Source organism: Chiloscyllium plagiosum, unplaced genomic scaffold (assembly GCF_037043375.1).
Source record: "Chiloscyllium plagiosum isolate Xiang-an unplaced genomic scaffold, Cpla_swu_hap1 HiC_scaffold_27, whole genome shotgun sequence".
Lineage (NCBI taxonomy): Eukaryota > Metazoa > Chordata > Chondrichthyes > Orectolobiformes > Hemiscylliidae > Chiloscyllium > Chiloscyllium plagiosum.
The window spans coordinates 58,285,683-58,313,481 of record NW_028270165.1 but is presented as its reverse complement, the minus strand read 5'-3'; the positions used below and the strand labels follow the sequence as shown (position 1 = coordinate 58,313,481).

At 45.0% G+C, this 27,799-nt stretch overlaps 1 protein-coding gene across 11 annotated transcripts; it reads left to right on the top strand.

The window, feature by feature from the left end:
- Window positions 1–529: 529 nt before the first annotated feature.
- On the top strand, window positions 530–26,903 carry LOC148144263 (uncharacterized). Of its 11 annotated transcripts, none has more exons than XM_087974648.1 (6): window positions 530–796; window positions 4,738–4,922; window positions 11,650–13,644; window positions 20,138–20,200; window positions 21,037–21,140; window positions 23,625–26,903. In XM_087974648.1, exon 6 carries the CDS (start codon window positions 24,008–24,010, stop codon window positions 25,811–25,813), a length of 1,806 nt encoding a protein of 601 aa, XP_087830774.1. In that variant the 5' UTR covers window positions 530–796; window positions 4,738–4,922; window positions 11,650–13,644; window positions 20,138–20,200; window positions 21,037–21,140; window positions 23,625–24,007; the 3' UTR covers window positions 25,814–26,903. The 11 variants fall into 11 exon arrangements, with proteins under 11 accessions (XP_087830774.1, XP_087830778.1, XP_087830780.1 ...); XM_087974652.1 differs by lacking the exon at window positions 21,037–21,140 and adding an exon at window positions 15,433–15,626; XM_087974654.1 differs by lacking the exon at window positions 11,650–13,644.
- Window positions 26,904–27,799: the final 896 nt, after the last annotated feature.

The window sequence follows — 27,799 nt, the reverse complement described above, 5'->3', positions numbered from 1 at the left end:
AACATTGGGGGACAGGCAGAATTCACACCTATTGTCTCTTAAAGGGATATTTCTGCTTATCAATAGGGCAACGTCTCCTCGAAATGTAGATTCATTTAGATATGACTGCGTCACTTTACATATTAAGATATTCCTTTTAATGTGCACGCATCCGTTTGAAATATAATCTTGTTCATTTAAATCTCTTTATTTGCAGAAATAGCCCGTTAAAGTGTCCATGCCTTTTAAAATGCAGATTGCCCCCTTTAGATATGACACCGTTCCGTTAGATGTCGGAATATCTGTTTAAATTGAGCCGTGAGCTTTCCCAATGTAGACAGGGCTCCTGGAAACGTGGCAGTGTCCCCCCCTGCAGCTGCAGAGCGAGACAGGAGAGTTTGTTTTTGTGAATGAGCAGTTGTAGCGCGAGGTGGCTGTTGCTTGGTGACGGTGAGGCTCCCCCGGCCCCGCCCATCCCCCCGTGCAGACGTCACGCGGGGGCGAAGGCGGTTGGGAGGAGAAAGCGCTCGAGCGGGGAAGCGGCGGGAGGGCGGCCGTTAGGAAAATGGCGCCGTGCGGCCCGGGGCAGACACCCGTCACTGGGCACCGCCGCCTTCCTGGCGCAGCTGCTGTGTCACGGCCACACCGGCCGGCTGTACAGCAGCCAGGAGCCGGTGAGCATTCTGGAGGCGGATGGGGTTAAGGGCCTGCTTGGGAACTCGTCGGCCGCCTGGGTGGTGGAGTTCTACTGGTCGTGGGGCGGCCCCTGTGTCAACTATGGGGCCACCTGGAAGGTACTGGGCCCGGGAGGTGAAAGGTGAGGCAGGTTGGGGGGGACGGAGGGGAAGGAATGTGGGGCCTGTCCTGTCATAGTGACATTTTACACTCACTTTCCATCTGCTTTTACTGGGGCTTGTGCTTTTTACCCTCACTGTGTGTTTAATCCTTTTGCTTTTTACCCTCTCTGTTACTTGTGCAATTCCTTAGACTAGTGTGTAAATACTAGTGGAGGAGATTATGCACCAGCATATGTTCCTCAGTCATTGAAGGGATAGGACCTGTGGAGAATTGTTAGTAAAGCACGTGGTGTGCTAAGCCTTGTTAACATGGATATAGTTTGTTATTTGTCAAATTATACTTTGTATTATTTAGAGTCGTCAGAGTTGTACAGCACGGAAACAGACAACTTTGGTCCAACCCGTCCATGCCGACCAGATATCCTAAATTAATCTCGTCCCATTTGCCAGCACTTGGCTCATATCCCTCTCAACCCTTCCCATTTATATACCCATCCAGATGCCTCTTAAGTGCTGTAATTGTACCAGCCACCACCACTTCCTCTGGCAGCTCATTCCATACACACACCACCCCACCCTCTGCATGGAAAAGTTGCCCCTTAGGTATACCTTTTATATATTTCCGCGCTCACCCTAAACCTATGTCCTCTAGTTCTGAACTTCACCCCTACACTGGGGAAAAGTCAAAAACGTTGAGCAGCCAGACAAGATGGAAAAGCAATAAAATGTTGTGCCGTATGGGGAAAACAATTGTGGCTCTACCCTTTTTTTCTCCTATTGGCATTTGGACACTTAAAATCTGTCAATAATACCAGCAGCGCCACTGAGCATATTGTGTGCGTTCCTGTGTTAACAAGCACGGCCATGTTCACCGGTGTCACCAAAACATTGCACATGTTCCTCACTGTCGGCAGAAAAGGTGTGAGACCGTCTTTTGATTGACCAAGAGTACGACACACACATTTCTCATCCCCTTGTCCATTTATTTTCCATTGTGATGTTCAATTGTTGACTTGCTGCAACTGAAAGGAAAGGGAGTGAATCCAGGGAGGGAACAGACTTGGGAAAAGTTGGGCCAGGTCTGTGACTTAATTGGCAAAATAGACATGCAGGAGGCTGGAAGAACGTAGCAAGCCAGGCAGCATCAGGAGGTCAAGTCGATGTTTTGGGTGTCACCCTTGTTGAGGACTGGGGATGGGTGTAGGGAGAGCTGCAGAACGAGGATGTGCTGGGGGCACGGTGGTGAATTGGGGATAGGCGGGGACAGGTAGAGGGTACAACCTGGTTGGTCACTGGTAGGAAGGAATCTGGTTGGTGGTGGCAGGGAGGGGCTAGGAAGGAATTCAAGGGGTGGCGAGGGAGGTTATTTGAAATTGGTGAACTCCATGTTGAGTCCACCAGGCTGTCGGCTGCCCAGGTGGAAGATGTGTTGTTCCTCCAATTTGCGGTTTGGTTCGTTGTGGCAATGGAGGAGGCCAAAGATGGTCATATCAGAAATGGAGTGGGAAGGGGAATTAAAATGGGTGGCTACTGGGAGGTCTGGTCAGCCTCTGCGGACTGGTCCCCAAGTTTATGCTCAGTTTCCCCAGTGTAGAGAAGACCACAATTGGCAAACACGTGGCCAATGTGAAGTTAGAGCTTTTGCTGTGTTAAAAAAAAGCAGAAAGGAGGTGCATTGTTTAAATGTTGATATACTGTTTTGGGATATGGAGAAAGTGAGGACAGCAGTTGCTGGAGATCAGAGTCGAAACGTGTGGTGCTGGAAAAGCACAGCAGATCAAACAGCATTCCAGGAGCAGGAGAATTGACATTTTGGGCATGAACCCTTTATCAGGAATGACGTGTGGATGTACAAAGGGGCCTCGGCATCCTTTAGGAGAAAGTGAGGACTGCAGATGCTGGAGATCAGAGCTGAAAATGTGTTGCTGGAAAAGCGCAGCAGGTCAGGCAGCATCCAAGGAGCAGGAGAATCGATGTTTCGGGCATGAGTTTCCTGAAGAAGGGCTCATGCCCGAAACGTCGATTCTCCTACTCCTTGGATGCTGCCTGACCTGCTGCGCTTTTCCAGCAACACATTTTCAGGCCTCAGCGTCCTTCCTCACCAGACAATGCCAGTTGTCAGGTGCAGCGAGCAATGAGTAGTGCAAGTGGTACATTAGCAAGAGGAATTGAGTTCAGAAGTGGGGATTTCTTCCTGCAGTTAAGGGGTCATTGAATATATTCAAGGCTGAGTTCATGTGATTTTTGAACAACAAAGAAGTGGATGTGTATGGGGGGGAAAGTGAGAAAATGTCTGGACATTCATTCCACACACAAACCACTCTCTTTTTTAAAAAAAATTCTGCCCCTCAAGTCTTTTTAAAATCTTTCTCCTCTCACCTTCAAAATTTGCTGCCTAATCTTAAAACCCCCACCCAAGGGCAATGACACCTGCGATTCATCTCCTCTATCCCCCTCATGATTTTATACAACCTCTGCAAGGTTACCTCTCAACCTCCTGTGCTCCAGTGAGAAAAGTCACAGTCTATCTACCAAGATGTAGGTAGATTAATTCCCAGTTATGATGTGTTCAATGCTGGTGCAGGCTCGAAAGACCAAATGGTCTACTCCTGCTCCCAATTCTGACACTCTGTGCCCAGGACAGCAAAAGACCATCAGACATAGGTGCAGAAATTAGGCCGTTCAGCCCATCAGGTCTGTTCATACCACATAATTGTGGCTGATAAGTTTCTCAATCCCATTCTTTCACTTTCTCACTGTAACCCTCGATCCCCTTGATACTCAAGAACCTATCTATCTCATGTTGTAAATATCCTCAGTGACCTGGCCTCCACAGCTGTCTACGGCAATGAATTCCATAGGTTCATCACTGTCTGGCTGAAGACGTTTCTCCTTCTCTCTTTCTAAAACATCTTCCCTTTATCTAAGGCTGTGCCCTCTGCTCCTTGTCTCTCCTACCAATGGAAGCATCTTCCCAACGTCCACTCTGTCCCGGCTGGTCAATATTTTGACCCTTCAGAGTGAGGTACAGCAGGGATTCGGTTCACAAAGTGAAAACAGAGGGGGCCTATAAGTTAGAATTTTTGGGGTGGGCAACAGGCTGAGGAGTGTCAGATAGAGTTTAATTCAGAGAAATGAGGTATTGCATTTTGGTTGAGCAATCCAGGCAGGACTGACAGTTAAGGGGAGTGTTGCTAAACAAAGAGATCTTTGAGTTGCAGGTCAATAGACTAGTGAAGAAGGCGTTTGGTATGATTTCCTTTATTGGTCAGAGCATTGAATAAAGGAGTTGTGAGGTCATATTGTGGCTGTACATTGGTTAGGGCATTTTTGGAAACTACGTTAAGTTTTGCTCCCCCTGATATAGGAAAGAACTTATGAAACTTTGAAAGGGGTCGTGAGAATGTTTGTAAGGAAAACTTGTCCTTAAGCATTTAGACTAAAATGTAATGTTGAATTATAGAACACATTTGCTCCACACTAGAAAATAGACAGGCAGGGAGGATAAGGCATTTAAGAACATTTGTCTTAACATCAGTGAATTTGTATAAACAGGATATTGGGTGATCACATTCACGGCTGTTCCTTTGTGAAATGAATAAGTGTTTGATTCTGACCTCGAAATGAAACTCTGTATCAATTACTTCTCTCCCGAATTATTGCCTTTCACTGTTATCTGTCTAGTTCAGAACATGCAGTGCTTTTGTAAAAAAAAATTCATATAAAGAAAGCGTGTTTGTCACAGCACCGCCTTTGCTAAAAAACTTGTGTATAAAGATAGTATACAGAGTAGCCCGCCAGGGCTCTTGGAAGAAGAGTGATTGCTACTCTTCTGGGTTAATAGAATCCAGTTAGCTTGTCTTATAGGTATCAGTGTTATGTTGTAACGGTGATGGTATTAATGAAGGGGATAATTTAAAATTAAACTAAACTGTCTGTAAGAGTTTTATTTTTATTCCAGACTTCCAAAGAGTACGATCTCCGGGATGAACCCAGATAGGCTGACAGGTCTGAGTCCACAAGGAACTCCCTGGGCTGTCTCAATTTGGCACTGCGAGCAGGGTTCCAACAAGGGCTACATTTGAGTGAAACTGGAAAAGAGGAGTTCCATCGAAGGGTTGGACTCCAGACCAATGGGCCCATAAGGTAAAATTGTACCTTGATTACTCTCTGTCTACATCTGCGTGGTGTTTCCCCCATTTCACTCTCTCGGTACCCTGACGGAACCCTAAATGAGATCATTTAAATAGGACTAAAAACAGAAACTGTCAGGATTTTACAATGTTGAGAATGTTTTGCAGAAATCATTAGTCTTGTTGTTCATTGTCGGGTTGTTGATTAGTGAAAGTTTTAAGTCGAGATTATCTTCTCTGTTGTATCTGTTCAACTTGGCTTGTCTTGCTTTGCTGTTTTGTCTTGTTTGTTAGTTATAGTTTTGTTCTGTTGGGTGTTCTTCGTTTATGTAATATAGAGGGTGGCTGCTGCTTTTGTCATGTATATAAGAAAAATGCTGGCCAGTGATAGTTGCTTAACCAAGTATGCAAGAATTCTATGTGCCACATCCAGGATTTATGAGACATCTGGAATGTGAGTGCCTAATTTCTCTTAAAATGTTCATGTGTATGTACGAGAGAGCGCGCGTGTGAGACAGACAGAGACTCAGCACTGATTCCCTGCAGCTTGCAGAAAGTTTAATCCTGTGAGATTTGGTTTGGATGCACATTTGCTTGTTGATGAATGAATGTTTGCTTTTGTATTTTGTGGGGTTGGAGCCCTTGTTGATCAGTAGTTTTATGAAGATTTAAAGTAGGTCGGATAACTATGAGTGTGCCCCTAGATAAGATGGAAGACAAATGTCCCCTAACAGAAATAACAAGTCTGTATTATTAATTATGAGAAACAATTAAGGAGAATATCAGCTGCAGCTGCTCAACAGAATAAGGATTGGTCTCTAGAAGGCGCACATGATTTAACTCTATTCACTAAAATTGAACAAGGGATTTGGGAAAAAAGAAAGGGAAGTAAGCAGAAAGAAGTCTAATCAGAGTGGAAAAGGGTAGCTCAGGGAAAAAATGGGAAAAATCCATGCAATCATCATGGAGACAAAACTGTATTAAAAGGGGAGTTAGTCCATTAACTGAGGAAGGATGTGAACTAAATTGGACAGAACTAAAACATAAATGTGAAGCACATGATTTAGAAGTAGAATTGGAATAGGCAAGGGAGAAAATTACAAAAACGCGAAGATTCAGAATCTACGTTGAAACGTCAAGGGCACCAAAGAAAAAGGAAACTGGTGAATAAACAACAGACTGCAATTGCAGCTGCGCAGGACGAAGCTGACAAGGACTGTTCCTTATACCCCACCCTCCCCTCTTCCAAAGACCCATTACGAAAGAATCCTGATCCGTTTGTAGATGGTGGGTGGGATACTGATTCGGAGGAGGAAATATTTTATGCCTCTAATTCTGTCAGCTGACCACCTCCGGTTCCCTGGCTGAACCCTCCCCCCTTACTCTGATGACGAACGTGCCAAGGCTCATGACCTCCCCCCAGCTGTTCTGCCGAATAAGAATTCGGCTTACCACAAACCCGGTGCCTACTGTACTAGGAGTCAATTAAAATTAAAACCTGGAAGGAACACTGAACAGACTCCTTTTGATTTCCACTGCCCCTAAACTAATAAGTCCCGAAGACACCGATGATTTGCAATCAAAGTCTCGGGACCTTAATATCAGACCTTGCACTCACCCTGATGTGGGAGGGCCAAAAAGAAATTTCCCGAATAGAAGAGGTTCCTAACCCACAGGCTCTGAATCCAGGACAAGCCCAATTTATGGATCTTTACCAACCATGGAAACCTCATGACACTCGAGCATTATCAATAAGGCTGCAGATTATGGAAGGAATCCTGAGGGATCTGTTAATTACATTAATAGGACTAAGACCATTTATAATGCTGCCTCCCAAGACCTAATTCACCTCAGAATGCAGCTTTTTGCCTGAATAATGGGCGAGTTCTGAGAAATTTTACAAGGTAATAATCATACCCAGCTTGTAGTCCGGCACCCGGTGGAAACTATCAGATTGGATTATTACCTGTCTCCATCAAGCAGTGCATCATGTAGTTGATGTGGGTAAAGTCTTAACATGTAAACCCAGCTCGGGCGAAGAGGCTGAGGAGTTCCTTACCCATTTTAAGGAATGCTATGGCGCTTCTTCTGGTGACACTAACTACCACAAGGATGATCATCCCAATTTAATGCCCTATGTATGACTCTCTTACCTGATCAGGTACAGAAAGCTATTAAAACACACAATATCCACTGGCAAGATGCTGAGGTTGCACAATTCAGCCGAGAGGTTTGTTATTTCTGAGAACTAAAGGATCCCAAGAGTAAGGCTACCATCGGCACGGTCAAGACCGAACTTGCCCAAACTACAGTGGCTAACCTTAAACGCAGGATTCAAAGAAGACCTTTCCGTCTGCAAGGTCAGTCAAGCTAGCAAATGAAACCCTCATACTATCGTCCAGTATGGCACTTCAGTAGAAATGGTACTGTGTATTCACAACATCCCAATGGACCTTGCGGTCCTCCTATGTATCCTTCCCCAACAGTCCATGATGCCCCTATACATCCCCTCATTACTCTTCCCTGCCTCCCCTACCCCCAAGAGTCCCTCAACAACTACACCTTTGTTTCAATTGCAGTGAACTAGGACATTAGTCCAAGAACTGCCCTTTCCATAGCAGTCCCTGGTTCATCACCGCAGTAAAAACAACAGACAATCTCCTGGTCTCCCTCCCCAGTGACCTCAGCAGGTTGCCCCTTTTACTGCACAAAACCCTTTTCAAAACTACTTCCCGGATATAGGGCAGCTTCCTGCTTTGAATTTTCCCATACTTACCGCTAGCCCAGAGGATGGACCTATGCTAATTCTTAACCATAATGGCCACGATATTGAATTTATGTTTGACACAGGAGCCACTGTTTCATCACTTCCCGTCCATCTTGCTAATGCTTTTGATTTTCAAAACTCGGACGATGATGAAATCCTGCAATGTTTTGATGGTTCCTCTAATAAACATGCATACGCTGTCCATCTGACAGTGGTGTGGAAAAATTGTGCCACGCTCCCTTTTTGCTTTGTTGTTACTAATGGATTATGTATCCCTCTACTTGCTAGAGATCTCCTCTGTCCTCTAAATCTTACTATTGAATGTCATGATGATGGTATCCTGATTCAGGATCCACCTCATTTTGTTCAATGCATCAAAACCAAAGCCTCCTCGATGGTGGTCATTTGATTTGGATCCTTATGCTTTCGATCCTATTTTACATAACGTCCCTCACCCCCACATTACTTTAGCTTATGACTCATCCGGGAATGATCTCAGGTTTGAACACACACTATAATCCCTTACTGGGCACTACTCGGCACGCTTGGGTGATTGGTGAGATCAGATCACTAGCTGGTGGCGTTCTTTTCATGTCAGTTCCTCTTCATAGCTGGAAAACTGGCCCTCTCATTTTCCCCTGTGTCACCACTCTCTTGAACCCAGAACACAAAGCCTAAGAAGTAGGTTTTGACACCAAACTTGCCGTGAAATTCAGCTGCTCACTCAAGGATCAATCCTATTTTATGCACAGCCTTAGTCGATTCATGGCAGTCTTCATCATCATCATGCCCACCCTCACCCGCAGGACGCAGTATACCCTGGAGTCTGGGTGGACTCTAAAACACAAGTGGGCCTTGCTAAGGTCCCACCCATCATTGTTCTGATCAAACCTAATTCTGTCTTCCTGTCTATACCTCAATACCCCCTGAAACCAGAAGGTGAAGCTGTCATTCAACCTGTCATTGCTTCATTTCTACCGCAAGGCCTTCTAGTCCCATGCCATTCTTCTGTCAATACACCTATCTTTCCGATCCCTACACCGGGATGTCCTGAATGTCGTTCACGACCTTCGTGAAGGAAATAAAATCATTGAGGCTCATAATCCTCCAGTTGCTAATCCTGCTACTATCCTCAGCCAAGTTCCAGTTGATGCCAAGCTCTTCACTATCGTTGACCTCCAACATGCATTCTTTTGTCTTCCTTTGCATCCAGATAGCCCAATACATTTTTGCCTCCTTTTAAGGGTCACCAATATATGTGGACTTGCCTACCTCAAGGGTTTATTCAGTCGCCAACACTCTTTTCAGAGACTCTTCACGCCCAGCTTGAATTATTTGAATTTCCTGGCGATGCTACCCTAGTTCAATACATCGATGACCTCCTCGCTAGCCCTGACAAAGTGTCCAATCACACTGACTCCACTACCTTTCTCAACCATCCACATCAATGTGGCTATATTGTACCCCCAAGCAAAGTTAAGACTAATCAGAAAGAAGTTAAGTTCCTAGGTACTCTCATTTCTGAATTCGATCGGTGCTTGACACCTGAACGTATTGATCCTATTCTTTGTATTGCCCCTCTAACCACTCCTAAACATACGGTAGTTTCTCGACCTCATCAATTATTGCCGACAATGGATTCCTAATTGTGCCTTTCTGACCCAAACATTATCTCCCCTGTCCTCGTCTAATGAGCTTTAACGGTATGAACTCACCCCATAACAACTACAAGTCTTTATGGAGCTTAAAACTACCCTCTCTTCAGCACCCACGCTAGGCCAACGTTTGTATGACTGCCACTTTCATCTTTATGTTGGCATCCTTGATACCTGTGCTTCAGCTGTTCTCACCCAGCAACATGGCTCCTCTTGGCGCCCTATTGCCTATTTTTCTACTAAGCTTGACCCCATTGCTCAAGGTATGCCTTCCTGCACCCAGATTCTCTCTGCCATCCATACTATGGTAGTGGCTGCCTCTAATATAACTTTACATCAAAATGTAGAAGTCTGTACCTCACATTCTGCAGTATCCTTGCTGATTTCTAAACATACTCAACACCTCGTTAAGGTTCGTCTCAGTCGCTGTGAGATTTCATTACTTCTGAATCCGTTTCTCTCCTTTCAATGCTGCTCTAACATTAATCCCCTACATTCCTGCAGGAAGAACCGCTTGAACTGCCTGATCCTCCCCATGATTGTGTTCTCATACATGAACTTGTTACTAAACCATGTCCTGATCTTTCGGACAACACAGATGTGATCAACAAAACTGGTCAAGATGCAGGGAAGATACCTGCCCAACTGTCGTCTGATTCATATGGATGGAAGTTTACTTGCTGGCTATGATCGCTGTGTGGATGGATTGTACTTGGTCTCATCCTTATGCGTGAAATGGACTGTACATTATTTTTCACGTAAGCCAAAGAAGAGTCTGCTTATTTGACCCTTGTCTACCCCTCTACCTCCATGCCTGAACTTCCATGCTGAAATCCAGTATCTTTCAGACTCTGCTCCTCTGGACGATGACCTGGCAGAGGAGGCACTTGACTTATTTGAAAATACAAATTGACTGAATGGACTAATTATTGTTATAAGTCAAGTAGTTGTCATGAAATAACAAAAGAAGGGAATAAGAAAGTCTATAGCATAAAACTTGTTTTTAAACATTTAAACTAAAATATAACATTGAATTATAGAGCACAGTTGCTGCACACTAGAAAATAGACAGGCAGGGAGGCTTGGTAAAAGGGGAGAACTCAAGGTATGCAGAAGATAACCAAGTGATAACAGGATACCCTGATGCAATTAAGTACATTTGCCTTAACAGTGAATCTGTGTAAATAGGACACAGAGTGATAACATTCATGGCTGTTCCCTTGTGAAATTAATGACAGCGTTTGATTCTGACCCCGAAACGAAACTTGGTACTGTCAAAAGCCTTGTAATTGACAGTCAGGTCCTGTGAATTATAATAGATTCCTATTACCCTTTGCAAGCTAGGCAAACAGAGGGAAAACATCTTTGCTGTTAAAAGTCCCTGACTTGAGAGTTCAAAAGGACAAGAGAGAGAAACCATTGTAGCACTGGGGCTCCCGAAGCCATTAAAAAAAACCTGCTTTGGATTGAACATAATTGTATTTTTGAGTTTATGATGGTATTGAGTAGCCATTACCGGTTATTAAATATGAACTCTGTAAAAGATAACATTGACGAAGCTTTAACTTACTTGCAGTTCTTGCAGACCACTCTACAGACCTTTCAGACTACCCCACTGTCAATTCCAACTAATCAGATCTTATGACTTATTTGAATCACAACCCTGAAAAGAGAATATGTTTAATTCGAAGACTAATGAATCAGTTTAAATGCAACCATTTGGTAACATCTCAGCCTCAGGTACAGTATGATTCAGTGCCTAAAAAGCAGGAGTTTACTCCTAGCTTAGAAATTATTCTCAGCCTAACATTGAAGAGATTCAGGCACAATGTGTCAGGAAGCCATTTTATGGTCAAAAGTTTGCCCTCCTGCTAAGAAGCCGTTTTGGAAAATAGTTGTATCTGACTTGTGACCTGTGCAAGGTTAGGAACTCTCCAATTAGCTCAGACTGGTACCTCTTTATGATAGGAGTTAATCTCGCTAGCAGGCACCTAACTCGGCTGGATATGTTTTTCTCACCCTACAGGCTTAGGGCCTGTAGGAGTGATTAGTCAAGCATACAGGGACCTGTCAATTAACTTTTCTTCCTTACGAATTTAGAACATGCAATGTTTTTGTAAACCTTTGTGTAAAGGAAACCACTTTGTAGCAGTATATCAAAGTAACCTGCCAGGGCACTTGAAGAGTTGGTCCCCTACTCTTCTCGGTTACTAGAACCTAGCTCGTTTAGCTTATCGGTATCAGTGAAGCTATTGCTAAATAAAGGGGTTAACTAAAATTAAACTAAACTGCCTGTAAGAGGATTTTTTTTATTCCAGACTCTCAAAGAGTACGAACTCCGGGACGAATCGTGAGAGGCTGCAGGTCTACGAGGGATTCCCTGGGCCGTCTCAAATCCCTACTTTGACACTCCAACTCATCCATGTTGACAAGTTAGCCTAAACAGTCTAGTCCCATTTGCTAGCACTCGGCCCATATCCCTCTAAACCCTTCCATCCAGATTCCATTCAAATGTTGTAATTATACCAGCTTTCATGACTTCCTCAAGCAGCTAATTTCCATACCCACATCACCCTTTGCGTGAAAAGGTTGTCCCTTAAGTCCCTTTTATTTATTTGCCCCCTCACCCTAAATATATGCCATCAAGTTCTAGACTCCTCCCAACTTAGGGAAAAGACCTTATCTGTTTATCCTATCAATGTCCCTCATGATTTTATAAACCTCTATAAGGTCGCCTCTCAGCCTCCGACGCTCTAGGAAAAACAGCACCAATCTATTCAGTTTCTCCCAATAGCTCAACGTCCTTCTAAATCTTTTCTGAACCCTTTCAAGTTTCACAACAAACTTCTGACAGGAAGGAGACCAGAACTGCACACAATATTCCAAAAGTGGTCTAACCAATGCCCTGTACAGCTGCAACATCACCTCCCAACTTCAAAACTTGATACTCTGACCAATAAAGGAAAGCATTCCAAACGCCACCTTCGTTATCCTATCTGCCTTTGACTCCACTTTCAAGGAGCTATGAATCTGCACTTCAAGGTCTCTTTGTTCAGCAACACTCCCTTGGATCTTACCATTAAGTGTATAAGTCCTCCTCTGATATGCTTTTCCAAAATGCAGTGCCGCATATGTATCTAAATTAAACTCCACCCTGTTATCCTCTGAGCTAAGCATCTTCACTGTCCACTACACCTCTAATTTTGGTGTCATCTGCAAACTTAGTAACTATAACTCGTATATTGACATCCACAGCATTTATATAAATGATGAAAAGTAGTGGACCCAGCACCCATCCTTGTGGTATACTACTGATCATAGGCCTCTATCTTCCTACCTGTGAGCTGGTTCTGTATGCAAATGGCTAGTTCTCCCTGTATTCCATGATATCTAACCTTGCGAACCTGTCTCCCTTGGGGAATCTTGTCAAACGCCTTACTAAAGTCTATCTAGTACCCTGGCATGTAGGCCGTCAGGCCCAGGGGACTTGTCTGCCCTCAATCCTAATAGTTTGCTGTGTACCTTTTCCCTCTCAACGTGGATTGTTTAAGTTCTATCCTTTCTATCACCTCTGACTTGCCCATTCCAATAGGAATGGTACTATTGTCCTCCAGCTTGAAAAACTGAGGAAAAGTATTGACTTAGCATCTCTGACATTTCAGTGTTCCTCCTATTAACTCAGTGGTTTCATTTTCCAAGGGACCATAGCGACTCTGTTCCCTTTAGCATGCCAACAGAAGCTTTTGCTATTCTTTTTGATATTTTTCGCTAGGTTTCTTTCGTAATTTATCTTTATTCATTTTTTTTTAGTATCCCTTCGTTTTATGTTTGCAAGTTTTCCAATGTTTCAGCCTTCGAGGTCTGGAATAACATTTCGGAAAAGACTGAAAATGTTTAAAACAACGTTAAAACTTAAAGACAAACCCACCTTTCAGGTGGCTGGCGAGGGGAGCAGGGAACACATTCGCCCCGCCCCCATTGTCTCCGATTGGCTGGATGCCTCGTCGAACCGCGCCCACGACACGCGGGGTGACGTCACGGTGTGGCCACCTAGCCCCTTGTGAGTTGGCGCATGTGCAGTGTAGGTCATGTCGCGAGACAAAGGCAGTGTTACTGAGTGTGGGAGAGGAATGGCGCCGGTGGCTGAAGGAACAAGAACAGGACCCGCTGGGAAAGCTGAACAGCCCTGGCTGCATGTGTCAAGAGAATCCGAGGGAACGTTACGGGTCCAGTGATCCTCCTTCAGAACAGAAACAGGTTTCGGAAACATCCCGGAGAGGTCGCCAGGCCTGAGCGCCCGGGGAGAGGAGACAGTGAGTACCTCCCTCGACACTGTCCTATTCCCCCCGAGTCCAGGAACTCCCCACATACGTTCGAGACACCACCCACGCCCTCCACCTCCTCCAAGACTTCCGTTTCCCCAGCCCCCAACGCCTCATCTTCACCATGGATACCCAATCCCTCTACACCTCCATCCGCCATGACCAGGGCCTCCAATCCCTCCGTTTCTGCCTCTCCCGACGTCCCCAACAGTACCCTTCCACGACACTCTCATTCATCTGGCTGAACTGGTCCTCACACTTAACAATTTCTCCTTCGAATCCTCCCACTTCCTCCAGACCAAAGGGACAGCCATGGGCACCCGTATGGGCCCCAGCAATGCCTGTCTCTTTGTTGGCTACGTAGAACAGTCCATCTTCCGTAATTAAACCGGCACCATTCCCCACCTCTTTCTCCACTACATTCATGACTGCATTGGCGCCATCTTGTGCTCCCGCGAGGAGGTTGAGCAAACTTCACTGACACATTCCACCCTGACCTTAAATTTACCTGCACCATCTGACACCTCCCTCCCCTTCCTGGACCTCTCCATCTCCATTAATAACGACCGACTCGACACCGGCGTTTTATAAACCCACCGACTCCCACAGCTACCTGGATTACACCTCTTCCCACCCGACCTCCTACAAAAATGCCATCCCGTATTTCCTATTCCTTTGCCTCCGCCGTATCTGCTCCCAGGAGGACCAGTTCCACCACAGAACACACCAGATGGCCTCCTCCTTAAGATACTGCAATTTCCAATCCCACATGGTTAAAGTGCCCTCCAACGCATCTTGTCCACATCCCGCATCTCCGCCCTTAGACCCCACCCCTCCAACCGTAACAAGGATAAAACGCCCCTGGTGCTCACCTTCCACCCTACCAACCTTCGCATAAACCAAATCATCCTCCGACATTTCTGCCACCTCCAAACAAACCCCACCACCAGGGATATATTTCCCTCCCCATCCCTTTCCACCTTCCTCAAAGACCGTTCCCTCTGACTACCTGGTCAGGTCCATGCCCCCCTACGATCCACCCTCCCATCCTGGCACTTTCCCCTGCCACTGCAGGAATTGCAAAACCTGCGCCCATACCTCCTCCCTCACCTCCATCCAAGGCCCTAAAAGAGCCTTCCGCATCCGTCAAAGTTTTACCTGCACATTCACCAATATCATTGTATCCGTTGCTCCAGATGTGGAGACTGGACCCCTCCGAGCAGAGCGCTTTAGGGAACACCTCTGGGACACCCACACCAATCAACCACACCGCCCCGTGGCCCAACATTTCAACTCCCCCTCCCAATCTGCCGAGGACATGGAGGTCCTGGGCCTCCTTTACCACTGCTCCTTCACCACCAGATGCCTGGAGGAAGAACACCTCATCTTCCGCCTTGGAACACTTCAACCCCAGGGCATCAATGTGGACTTCAACAATTTCCTCATTTCCCCTTCCTCCACCTCACCCCACTTCCAAACTTCCAGCTCAGCACTGTCCCCATGACTTGTCCTACCTGCCTATCTTCTTTTCCACCTATCCACTCCACCACCCCCTCCCCCCATACCTATCACCTTCTTCCCACCCCCACTCACCTATTGTACTCTGTTACTTTCTCCCCACCCCCACCCTACTCTCATTTATCTCTCCACCCTTCAGGATCTCTGCCTGTAATCCTGATGAAGGGCTTTTGCCCGAAATGTTGATTTTACTGCTCCTCGGATGCAGCCTGAACTGCTGTGCTTTTCCAGCACCATTCTAATCTAGACTCTGGTTTCCAGCATCTGCAGTCATTGTTTTTACCGAGAGGAGACAGTGAGACAGGAGAGGATTGGAAACCGCGGGAGGAGGGAGACTGGGGAGTTTATAAACTCCTAGGGGAGGCCTGAGGCCGTGAACAAAAGCTCTACAGGCCCAGTGTTTACTTTGTTTGGGGAAGGACCTCTGGGGGCAACCGGTCGCCATATTCGTGAGGGTAAGATGCATGTTGTCTTGGGGCGGGGAGCGCGAGCATCCATCTTGGTGAGGGCACCATCAACTGTCATTTCTGGGAGAGAATTCCAACTTTGTGGCAGCCTTTGTGTCAACCAGAATTTTATCATTCTGGATGTAAGTTTGCTCGCTGAGCTGGAAGGTCATTTTCAGATGTTTCATCACCATACTGGGTAACAACATCAGTGAGTCGAGTGAAGCGCTGGTATTATGTCCTGCTTTCTATTTATGTCTTTTGGTTTTAGGATGGGTGATATAATTTCCGTTCTTTTTTCTCAGAGCATGGTAGATGGGGTCCAAATCAATAGATTTCCAGTTGGAATGACATGTTCCAAGGAAGTCTTGTGTGTGTTTCTGGTTGGTTTATTGGATGGTAGCTTGTCATAGGATGGATGTATGGTCCCAGTCAACATGGTGTCCTCCTTTGTCTGTATGTAAAGATACTAGTGATAGTGAATCATGTGTTTTTGTGGCTAGTTGATGTTCATATATCCTGGTGGCTAGTTTTATTCCTGTTTGTCAGATGTCGTGTTTGTTACAGTCATAGAATCCCTATGTGTGGGAATATGCCCTTCGGCCCAACAGCTCCATACCGACCCTGTAGAGAGTATGCCAGCCAAGCCCATTCCTGTACAATTACCCCTGACTTATGTACCACTATGGGCAATTTTAGCATGTCCAATTCACTTAGCCTGCATATCTTTGGATTGTGGGAGGAAACCGGAGCATCTGGAGGAAACCACAGACACTGGGAGATTGTGCACACTCCACTCAGACAGTCACCCCAGGATGGGATTGAACCCGGGTCCCTGGTGCTGTGAGGCAGCAGTGCTAACCACTTATATTTCAACAGTCTTTCAACTTTAAACACATTCATCACAGTTTTCCCAGAGGATTAGACTGTTCTCTCTCATTAGAGATGGCTGGTGGTGGTTTATCTTGAGGGTCACCACACCTCAGCTGAGGGGAAAGGCCGAGAAGGAGATCCTCACATTTCTCCAGCTTGGGTGATACATAATGTGAAGCACCTTGGTATACTTTTGTTGAAATGTTATCATCAGTATTAGCTGCTGCTGTTGCTGTCATTTATTGGCAAGACTCATGTCAAGTGAAACAATTTCAGGAAGAAATTGGCAGCTGGCAGAGCTCCCCCACCCAATGCCAAAAAAGTTAATGCTTTTGTTGTGAAAGAAAATTGGCAAAGAAAAAAAAATAAAGTGTCATGTACCTTTAGAAAGAGTGGAAGGGTTGATTTTTCAAAATAAATGAAAACAACATTTATGAATTGGAGCAACAAACTAAATTAACAACGCAGGTTTCTTTTCACATAACTGCACTACTGAAAATGTCTGTATTATGGGAAAATGTTATGCACTAAAATCTGTTCTTATTTTGTAAAGAGTCAGGTCAATAGGTTTAATTTTGTCAACAGTGATCAATAAGATCTTGATTTATACAGCATCTCTGTGAGATACACTGGTAGTTAATATTTGATCGAGTAAGTCTCCAGTGACCACCACAAGAACAAAGATTTTCCCTGACTGAACTGTCAAAAAAGATGTGCTTTCTTCACAAATTTTGACTTCTTGATGTGTTTGTATGTCTTGCAATATTTGATTTTAAAATATGTAATTTACAGTGAAAATGAATTGTTTGTGCTTTTTAATGTTGATTTTAAGGTATGCTGATAAGAAACGATGTATGCATTTAGGCCGTCTAAAAATAGAATGCTTTTCATACTCAAAGTTGCTGTGCAAACAAAACACAATTTGGGAGGTGATGGTTGTTCCCTATCTCAAAGCCAATATAAATAATACCTGTGGTGTCAACACATGCAACCACTGCCTTTCACTCTTTTTTTTTGAAAATCATTGGGAATTTAACACATCACACTACTGCAGCAGTATCTGAGCACGTTACATCGGGCTTCCCATCAGGATGCTGTAACAAACCTCAACCTAATTTGGGGCGTTGGGGAAAGTGAAAAATAAATGAATCACTAGTATATACCCTGTGGTTAAAGAGCGCTACAACAGTGTTGTACGGACATGTCAGCTGTTTTGGTGAGACCTAACTTTACTCTGCGACACCTTGATTGGCTTGAGTTGTCGCTGACTGCATGTAAAACGAAATATTATGAAGTAAAGACATTTTTACAACTGAAACTGTCTTATTTGGCCTTCAGCAGTCACACCTACACTTTTACCATATATTTTGCTGCTTATTTTGATTTAACTTGATGATATGTAACCTCGGTTGCTCAGTGGAGCCTTAAGCGTTATTTGAGATCCAACACAAAAGCCAACTTCTTCCAAGTACAAAATGTTGCTGACTACAAAGAAAAATCATACAAAAGCTTTTATCAACTCCCAGATCGATTTACCGCAAGAAATAGCAGTATTGGCCATTCTGCTCCACCATTCAGTGAGACCATGTCTGATCTGATAACCCTCAATTCCATTTTCCTGCCTTTTCCCCAAAACCCTTGATTCCCTACTGATCTTCCTTTGACACCTTCAATTTTTCAGAAGTTTAACTTATCTAGAACTTTGAAGGCTGAGACACTTGGACACACAGTACCAACATCAATCCTTGTTAATTGTCCTTGCTTCTGCGCCACAGAAAATTGTTTTCTGGATCCTTGTTTGAGTCTACAAACTGCTCAATAAGCTCAAACAACCCTCTTCTGTTCTTCTAATGAGCCAATATCTCTGACAGCTCCATTTCAATGAAACTGAAAAAGCTTCCTATCACTTTTGGTTGCAGCCAATAGGGCCAGGATTAAAGATGATTCTCATTTTCCTAAATACTTGGAATAGATTCAATTGATTTTAAACAAACAAGTTCTGACACATGTTTGGGTTCGTTTGAGAAGTTTAGCAGAATTGTTTTTCTCAGATGGGACAATGAAACTTCTTTAGATTGTTTCCACTATTCTACCTCCAGTTCTTTTTCTTAGCACATTATAATGATCTTCTGAACTAGTTTTATTTCATTATATCCATCCCTTCAAACAAACCAATTCTTCCCATAAGTAAATTCCTCCATCTCCAGCACATTCTAGGTGATATTTTTCCTTAAATTCCATTAAAATGTCCTATCTCTTTCCTTAAATCTATGTCCCCTAATTGCTGAAGCCGTCCACCAAGGGGAAAAGTTTCTTCCAATCTAGACCCTAAGTGTCTTATCTGTACAAACAGGTCCTCACCCATCCTTCTCTGCTCTAAGGAAAATACCCTCAGCCGATCTAATCACTCTCATAGCTGAAACCCACCAACATGCACCACCCTGGGTTAGTATTCCCTTCTGCACCCTTTCTAGTGCCATCACATCCTTCTAATAATGTGACGACCAGATCCACTACTCCAGCTGTGGCCCAACGAATGTCTTGTACAGTTCCATTATGATCTCCTGGCTCTCATGTTCAATGCCTTAACTATTAAGGGCAAGTATTTCATATGCTGCCTTAACCATTTCATCCACATGTCCTGTTGCCTTCAAGAATCTATGAACACATATACCTTTCTCTGATCTTCAGTACATTCTAAGTTCTTGTGATTCATCATGTACTCCCTTACATTTCAGGAGGATCAACAGGCATCATCTCAATCTTTTCAGGATTGAACTCCATCTGTCATTGTTCTGCCCATCTGACCAACCCATCTTTATTGCCCTGTAGTCTAAAACTTTCCTCCTTGCCATATATTAGTGTGGGTTCTGAATTTCTTTTGGGCCTGATTTATTTAGGTTGCATTGTGTTTATTTTGTGGGATATTTTAAGAAGATTGGGAGGACACTTGGATTCAGTATCTGTTTATACCCAAAGAACAAACTCAAACCAGAATTTTTTTTATCCAATGTTTTCCCTGGTAACATTTTCACAATGACTTCAATTCCTGCAACACCCTTAGCTTAACTTAAACTATGTTCAAATCAAGACATTACTGAATGGAGATCATAACTTCTTGTACTATTAAATCTGTCTCAAGCAATGGTGCAAATTAGGTAACCTTGCATTATTAGAACATAGAACAATACAGCACAGAACAGGCCCTTCGGCCCACGATGTTGTGCCGAACTTCTAACCTAGATTAAGTACCCATCCATGTACCTATCCAAATGCCGCTTAAAGGTCGCCAATGATTCCGACTCTACCACTCCCACGGGCAGCGCATTCCATGCCCCCACCACTCTCTGGGTAAAGAACCCACCCCTGACATCTCCCCTATACCTTCCACCCTTCACCTTAAATTTATGTCCCCTTGTAACACTCTGTTGTACCCGGGGAAAAAGTTTCTGACTGTCTACTCTATCTATTCCTCTGATTATCTTATAAACCTCTATCAAGTATTATTTTATAACTGTGCTCAAAACCTTTTCTAAAAAGTGACCGGATGAAGATTGAAGTTGACTGAACAGCTTTCTTCATTTTAAAATATTGCCAAAAAAAGTAAATGTTCAAACATATGCAATCTTTTTCTTTCTCTAAAATAGGTAATGAGGTGAAAGGGAATAATGGACAAAGGATTGAAAACAATGCTGACTCTAATTCAGCAAGTATGTTCTTTTCAATAAGTTTAATTCAATATTTACATTAATTACAGTTATGTGAGTGACACAAATAACAATACTTTAAGGCTGTTACTTAAGTTTAGAAATTCAATCACACTCTGTGTAGATGGCTTAAAATCATTATATCAAAAGCTTAAAGCGCTTGCATAAAACACGAAACCTCAGTTATGTTTATTATTTCCCAAAATGGGTTATCAAGTAAAAGGGAAGTATTATTGGAGATTTGATGACAGCGGGCAAAATGGCAACTCTAATTTCGCAAGTATGCAAGGTTTAAGCTTAAAATGCATGACAGGTTTATTTATCCAAGAAATAAGCACCTTTATTCTCTCTAATATTAGCTCCAATTATCAATATTTGATATGAAATTAGAAGATCTAGCTTGAGAAATCTACAACGTATTGCCACATGCTTGCCATAAATACGACAGGAACACAGTAAAAGTAGTGAAAATTAAGTCAGATCTTTGTGGTTACAGATCCATAAGATACAGAAGCAGAATCAATCCATTCGACTTGTTGAGTCTGCTCCACCATTCGATCATGGCCAATGTTTCTCAACCCCATTCTCCTGCATCCCCCCTGTAACCCTTGATTTCCTTACTAATGATAGTAATTTCCTTACTATCTTTATCTGTTTTAAAAGCACTCAGTTACTTGCCTCGTTTAAGTGGCAATGAGTTCCAGAGAGTCACCTCTTTCTGACTGAAAAAAATCTTCCTTATCTCATCCCAGCATTTCTTGCCACCGAAAACTATGGGGGTAGAGTCCATGTCTATACTTCCTTGCATGGTAATTTGTAAATAACATTTGTTTTTTCAGGTTCATTAGCTGCTGCTTAAGTGTGTTGGTAGATTTGTGGGCTACCATGATGTGGAGAGGTTTGAATTGTCTGGACATCATTTCACAGATGTCTTTGATGTAAGGTAATGTGGCTAGGGTTTCTGCGCGTGTGTCTGCTTGTTTGAGTTTGTTGTTGAGAAATCAGCGGACAGGGTTTATTGGGTACCGTTCTTCTTGAATATGCTGTATAAGAATTTATTTTCTGCTCTTCGTAGTTCCTGGGTGGTGCAGTGTGTAATGGCACGTTGAAATAGTGTTTTTATATTAGATTAGATTACATTACAGTTTGGAAACAGGCCCTTCGGCGCAACAAGTCCACACCGACCCGCCGAAGCGCAACCCACCCATACCCCTACATTTACCCCTTACCTAACCCTACGGGCAATTTAGCATGGCCAATTCACCTGACCTGCACATTTTTGTGACTGTGGGAGGAAACGGGGAGACACGGGGAGAATGTGCAAACTCCACACAGTCAGTTGCCTGAGGCGGGAATTGAACCCGGGTCTCTGGTGCTGTGAGGCAGCAGTGCTAACCACTGGCACTTTGTTGTTGTTCTCCTCTTTTGTGAATTTTGTGCCAGTAAGGATATTGTTGATGGTGTTGTAGGTTTCCTCTAATTTGTTTCATTTTCTGATGACAAAGGTGTCATCACTGTGGCGGACCCAAAATTTGGGTTGGAGCATTGGGAGGGCTGTTTGTTCGAGTCTCTGCATTATTGCTTCTGCTAGGAACCTTGATATTGGTAGTCTCATGGGTGTTCTGTTGATTTGTTTGTAGGGCTTGTTATTGAATGTGACGTAGGTGATAAGATACGGGTCCACAAGCTTGACAATGTTATCTTTGCTGATGAAGTTGGTGCTGTTTGGTGTTTGTGTCTTTGGTGGTTCTTGTAGTGTAGTCAGTGTTTCTTTGGCCACGTTGATGTTAATGGATGTGAACGGGGCTGTTATGTCAAAGGACAGCATTATTTCATCCTCTTCTATCTTGGTGTCTTTGGTGTTCAGGAATTCTTGGGTGGAGTGAATGGAGTGGCATGAATCTTCGACTTGGTGTTTTAGTCTTTAGTGGAGGTCTTTGACTAGTCTGTATATTGGTGTTCCAGGTAGTGAGACTATGGGCCTGAGGGGGGCTCCTGGTTTAAAGAGGAGAACAACAACAAAGTGCCATTTCCTAGATGTCACAGTAGAGCGAACAGTCAATGGGGAACTTCACACTAGCGTCCACAAGAAACAATACACACGGACCAAATACCTAACTACAGAAGCAATCATCCCAACACCCACAAATGAAGCTGCATCAGGAGATTATTTCAACGAGCCACCACACATTGCAGCCCAGAGGAACTATGTATACGTACTCAAGAGGAACGGATACCCAATAAACCCAGTCCGCCGATTTCTCATTGATGCTTCCAAGCTGACCCTCAAATTTGGTTTGTCCCTGCATTCTTTCCTGGCTGTCTTTTGTGGGTTTTGAAAACTTTCCCAATCCTCTGACTGAGGATAAGAGTTGGGAAGTTGTGTTGTGGCTGTACAATATTCCACTTTTGGAATATTGTGTGCAATTCTGGTCTCGCTCCTATCAGAATGATGTTGTGAAACTTGAAAGGGTTCAGAACGCATTTAAAAGGATGTTGCCAGGGTTTGAGCTGAATGGGCTGGGCTGTTTTTCCTCGTGCATCAGAGGCTGAGGGGTGACTGAGGGTCATTAATAAAATCATGAGAGGCATGGATAGGGTAAATAGACAAGGACATTTCCCTGGGTGAGAGAGTCCAGAACTAGAGGGTAAAAGGTTTAGGGTGGAGGAGGGCAAGATTTAAAAGGGTCCGAAGGAGTAACCTTTTCATGCAGAGGGTGGTGTGTGTAAGGAATGAGCTCCAGAGGAAGTGGTGGATGTTGATACAGCTATGACATTTAAAAGGCATCTGGATAGGTATATGAATAGGAAAGGTTTAGAGGGATATGGGCCAAGTGCTGGTAAATGGGACTAGATTAGGCTAGGATATCTGGTTGGCCCGAAGGGGCTGTTTCTGTGCTGTAGATCTGACTCTGACTTGCCACTAACATTTGCCATGTCTGTATATTTAGTTTCTCTCGGGTTGTCTGTGTCAATGCCTTAATGTCACATTCCACCCACCACATACCACCAACACCACCCCCACCCACCACAGGGACGATAACCAATTCATGTCTTTTTTTTTTATCAAGAAGCTGTATTGCAGGTTCAACCTGAATTTACACTTGTTTTGCTTCCCAAAATCAGACTCGCTCACTCTCAGCAATATCCCAACATCCTGAAAGATATTAACTTTCATGTGGTGTTATCCAAAATTCGAAGGTGTCAGTCCTGACGTTTTTGCTTTTTCTGTCCCTGTAAGATCCTGAATCAGCACCTTCAGGAGAATTAATTTGAGGGAGTGAGAATAGAGGAAGAGAGAGAGTGTGGGATGCTTTCAATTTTGTGGAACAGCAAAAGAAAAAAATGTTCTGCAGAAAGTGGAGTAGCTTGTTCTGAATTTCTACCTTGGACTGACCGTGATGACTTTTGGAATCTCTTTTTCCAGAGTATTTGAAGATGTGAAGACTGAAGTTTAAAAATCAACAGATGAAGGGCCTATGCCTGAATCGTCGATTCTCCTGCTGTTTGGATGCTGCCTGACCTGCTGTGCTGTTGCAGCACCGCACTTTTCAACTCCTCTCCAGCGTCTACAGTCCCCACTTTCACATCAATGTCTGACAGTCACTCAATCCATCGGGACCTCAACGATTTTGAACTATGATTCTGTGAGAAGGAGCAAAACATTTTGGTTTCTGTTTCAGACCATTTTCAGCATTAGTGGGACTGGATGAGAGTCTCTACTGTTACAGCGCACTGTGTGTAAAGCCTGAAACAGTTATACAGCCAGGAAAGAGAAATTTACTGTGGGCAGGGGCTGTAGCTGCGGCCATGGTGAAACCAGAGGAATCCCACACCGTGGAGAAACCATGGAAGTGTTGCGACTGCGGGAGAGGCTTCAATGCCCCATCTGTCCTGGAGATTCATCGGCGAAGTCACACCGGGGAAAGGCCATTCTCCTGCCCCGAGTGTGGGAAAGGCTTTACTTGCTCCTCCCACCTGCTGGACCACCGCCGAGTCCACACTGGGGAGAAGCCATTCTCCTGCCCTGAGTGTGGGAAGGGCTTCACCTACTCCTCCCACCTGCTGGCCCACCAGCGCGTCCACGCTGGGGAGAGGCCCTTCCCCTGCTCTGAGTGTGGGAAGGCCTTCAGCAAATCGTCGGACCTGCTGAAGCACCAGCGGGTCCACAGAGGGGAGAGGCCATTCAGCTGCCCTGAGTGCAGGAAGGCCTTCAGTGATTCCTCTACCCTGCTGAGGCACCAGTGGGTCCACACGGGGAAAAGACCGTACTCGTGCCCTGAGTGCAGGAAGGGCTTCACCCGCTCTTCTGCTCTGCTGACCCATCTGCGGGTCCACACGGGTGAGAAGCCCTTTAGCTGCCCAGAGTGCAGGATGGCCTGCAGCAGGTCTTCCCACCTGCTGAGGCACCAGCGGGTCCACACTGGGGAGAGGCCCTTCTCCTGCCTCCAGTGCGGAAAGTGCATTACCCAGCCCTCCAACCTGCTGACCCACCAGCAGATCCACACCTGCGAGAGACCGTTCTCCTGCCCCGAGTGCGGGAAGGGTTTTGCTGTTTCCTCTAACCTCGTGGCCCACCGGCGGGTCCACACAGGGGAGAGGCCATTCAGTTGTCCCGAGTGCGGGAAGGCCTTCAGCAATTCCTCTGCCCTGCTTCGGCACCGGCGCGTCCACATTGGAGAGAAGCCGTTCTCCTGCCCTGAGTGCAGGAAGGGCTTCACCCGCTCTTCTGCTCTGCTGACCCATCTGCGGGTCCACACGGGTGAGAAGCCCTTTAGCTGCCCAGAGTGCAGGATGGCCTGCAGCAGGTCTTCCCACCTGCTGAGGCACCAGCGGGTCCACACTGGGGAGAGGCCCTTCTCCTGCCTCCAGTGCGGAAAGTGCATTACCCAGCCCTCCAACCTGCTGACCCACCAGCGGATCCACACCTGCGAGAGACCGTTCTCCTGCCCCGAGTGCGGGAAGGGTTTTGCTGTTTCCTCTAACCTCGTGGCCCACCGGCGGGTCCACACAGGGGAGAGGCCATTCAGTTGTCCCGAGTGCGGGAAGGCCTTCAGCAATTCCTCTGCCCTGCTTCGGCACCGGCGCGTCCACACTGGAGAGAAGCCGTTCTCCTGCCCCGAGTGCGGGAAGGGCTTTACCCGCTCCTCCACGCTGCTGACCCACCGGGGGGTCCACACGGGGGAGAGGCCATTCAGCTGCCCCGAGTGCAGGAAGGCCTTCAGTGATTCCTCTGCCCTGCTGAAGCACCAGCGAGTCCACACCGGGGAGAGGCCCTTCAGCTGCCCTGAGTGCGGGAAGAGGTTTACATTTTCCCGCAATTTGCGGAAGCACCAGCGGGGGCACCAGCGCTCACAACAATCAGATTCCAACGCTGACATTGCCATGAGTCCCCCCCCAGGACTGATTCTCCTGACAGTGGGTGCAGTGGGAGAGTTGGTGCACTGTATTTGTTTTCCATTGGACTGCAACCTCACGGCTCAGGGGTGGCATTGTGACTCAGTGATTAGCACTGCCTCATGGCACCAGGAACCAAGGATCAATTCCACCCTTGGGGCGACTGTCGGTGTGGAGGGTAGGAGAATGGATGAGATAAGAAACCGCTGCCTTTCTTGAGACAGGTCTCCCGGAGAGAAGTTGCTGACTGACTGTCTGATCTGTTGATCCTCACAGTGCCCCATTGCCCTCAGTTAATTGGAGGAGGTCCACACAGATGTACCGAAGCCCCTCTTTAGACAGTGGAAGGAAACCTGTGCAGACAGGGAAAACGTGCAAACTCCACACAGACAGTTACCTGAGGCTGGAATTGAACCTGGGTCCCTTATGCTGTGAGGTAGCAATGCTAAGCAGTGTGCCACCCCAATATGTTATAAAACTGGAATAAACCTACTAAGTTGGAAATGTGTCCATACCAAGAACTTGCTGTAAATGTTTGGAAGCAAAAGTCCATCGGAATTGTCTTTGGGATGGATCCAAAACTAACTTCGTTAATGATTGAAATTACTTTGACCTCTGGAACTGTCTGCCAGAGAGTGTGTTGGAGTCAGATTCAATTATGGATCATTAAACTGAAAAGGAAAGCAATTGCAGTGTTCAGTGAAGAATAGTACAAGGTACTGTAGTGGGCGGCACGGTGGCACAGCAGTTAGCACTGCTGCATCACAGCGCCAGAGATCCGGGTTCAATTCCCGCCTCAGGCGACTGACTGTGTGGAGTTTGCACGTTCTCCCCGTGTCTGCATGTGTTTCCTCCAGGTGCTCCGGTTTCCTCCCACAGTCCAAAGATGTGCAGGTCAGGTGAATTGGCCATACTAAATTGCCCGTAGTGTTAGGTAAGGGGTAAATGTAGGGGTATGGGTGGTTGCGCTTCAGCGGGGCGGTGTGGACTTGTTGGGCCGAAGGGCCTGTTTCCACACTGTAAGTAATCTAATCTAATATGAGTTTCCTGATTGGGGCTGTTCACTTGCTCCTGTTACCATTTCAGGTTGCTAACTTTTCGTTAGCATCCTGCACATGTTGGGATTTTTTCTCCTTTCTATATCTCCTTGAATGACTCAGTGACAAATCTAGTTTATGAATTGTTCCTATGATATCTCATGAGAGGGTTTATGATATTCACAGTGTGTCCAAGTGACGAAAAACAAACTGTTCACCTTAAATATTTGATTTTAAACAATGGAAATAAAATTAATGTTTGGAAAACACAACTTGCTGTGTAGTAAGATAATCAAATAGGAATGGGAGTAAGTAATTGACCATTGAGATGCTCTGTCTTTCATTTATCTAAATTCTCTTTCCTGCACTTGTTTTTTCATGACTTCATCTGCTGAAGTGACTACACTCCAAAAGCTTGTGATTTCAACATAAGAGCATAAGAACTAGGAGCAAGAGTCAGCCTTCCGGCCCTTCGAGTCTGCTCCACCACTCAATAAGATCATGACTAATCTTTTCGTGGACTATGCTGCACTTACCTGCGTTTTCACCATATCCTTAATTCTTTTATTTTTCAAAAACATATCTACTGCTTCTAGTGATTGCTGAAGTAATGTCAAATACTTCCCTGGGCAAGGAATTCCATAGATTAACAACCCGCTGGGTGAAGAAGTTTCTTCTCAGTTCAGTTTTAAACCTGCTTCCTCTAATCTTGAGGCCGTGTGCTCTTATCCTAGTCTCACCTACCAATGCAACATCCTACTTTTATTTCTTTCATAATTTAATATATTTCTGTAAGATCCCCTCCAACCAAACCTGCTGGACTATAACCTGGTGTCATGTGACTTATGACTAAAAAATTTGTTATTACGCATCCTCATAGCAGTGGGATTTCAGGGCTCGAAGGTAGGGACACTACCACTGCGCCATAAAAAAAAACCTCTGCAGCAAATAGGCCCTCTTCGAGTGAATGAGTGGGGAGAGGTTTCTTCCCAACATGGGATACAAATATTATACCCTCAGAGCCCATTGCACTAAATTGAGCCCTCTTCGATTGAATGAATGGATGCGGAGGTGCCAGAGTTGAATTGGTTGATAACGTTAAAAATCACATCTTCCCCCTGAATATGTGACACTACCGCTATAGCCCCAGAGCCCGTTGCAGTAAATT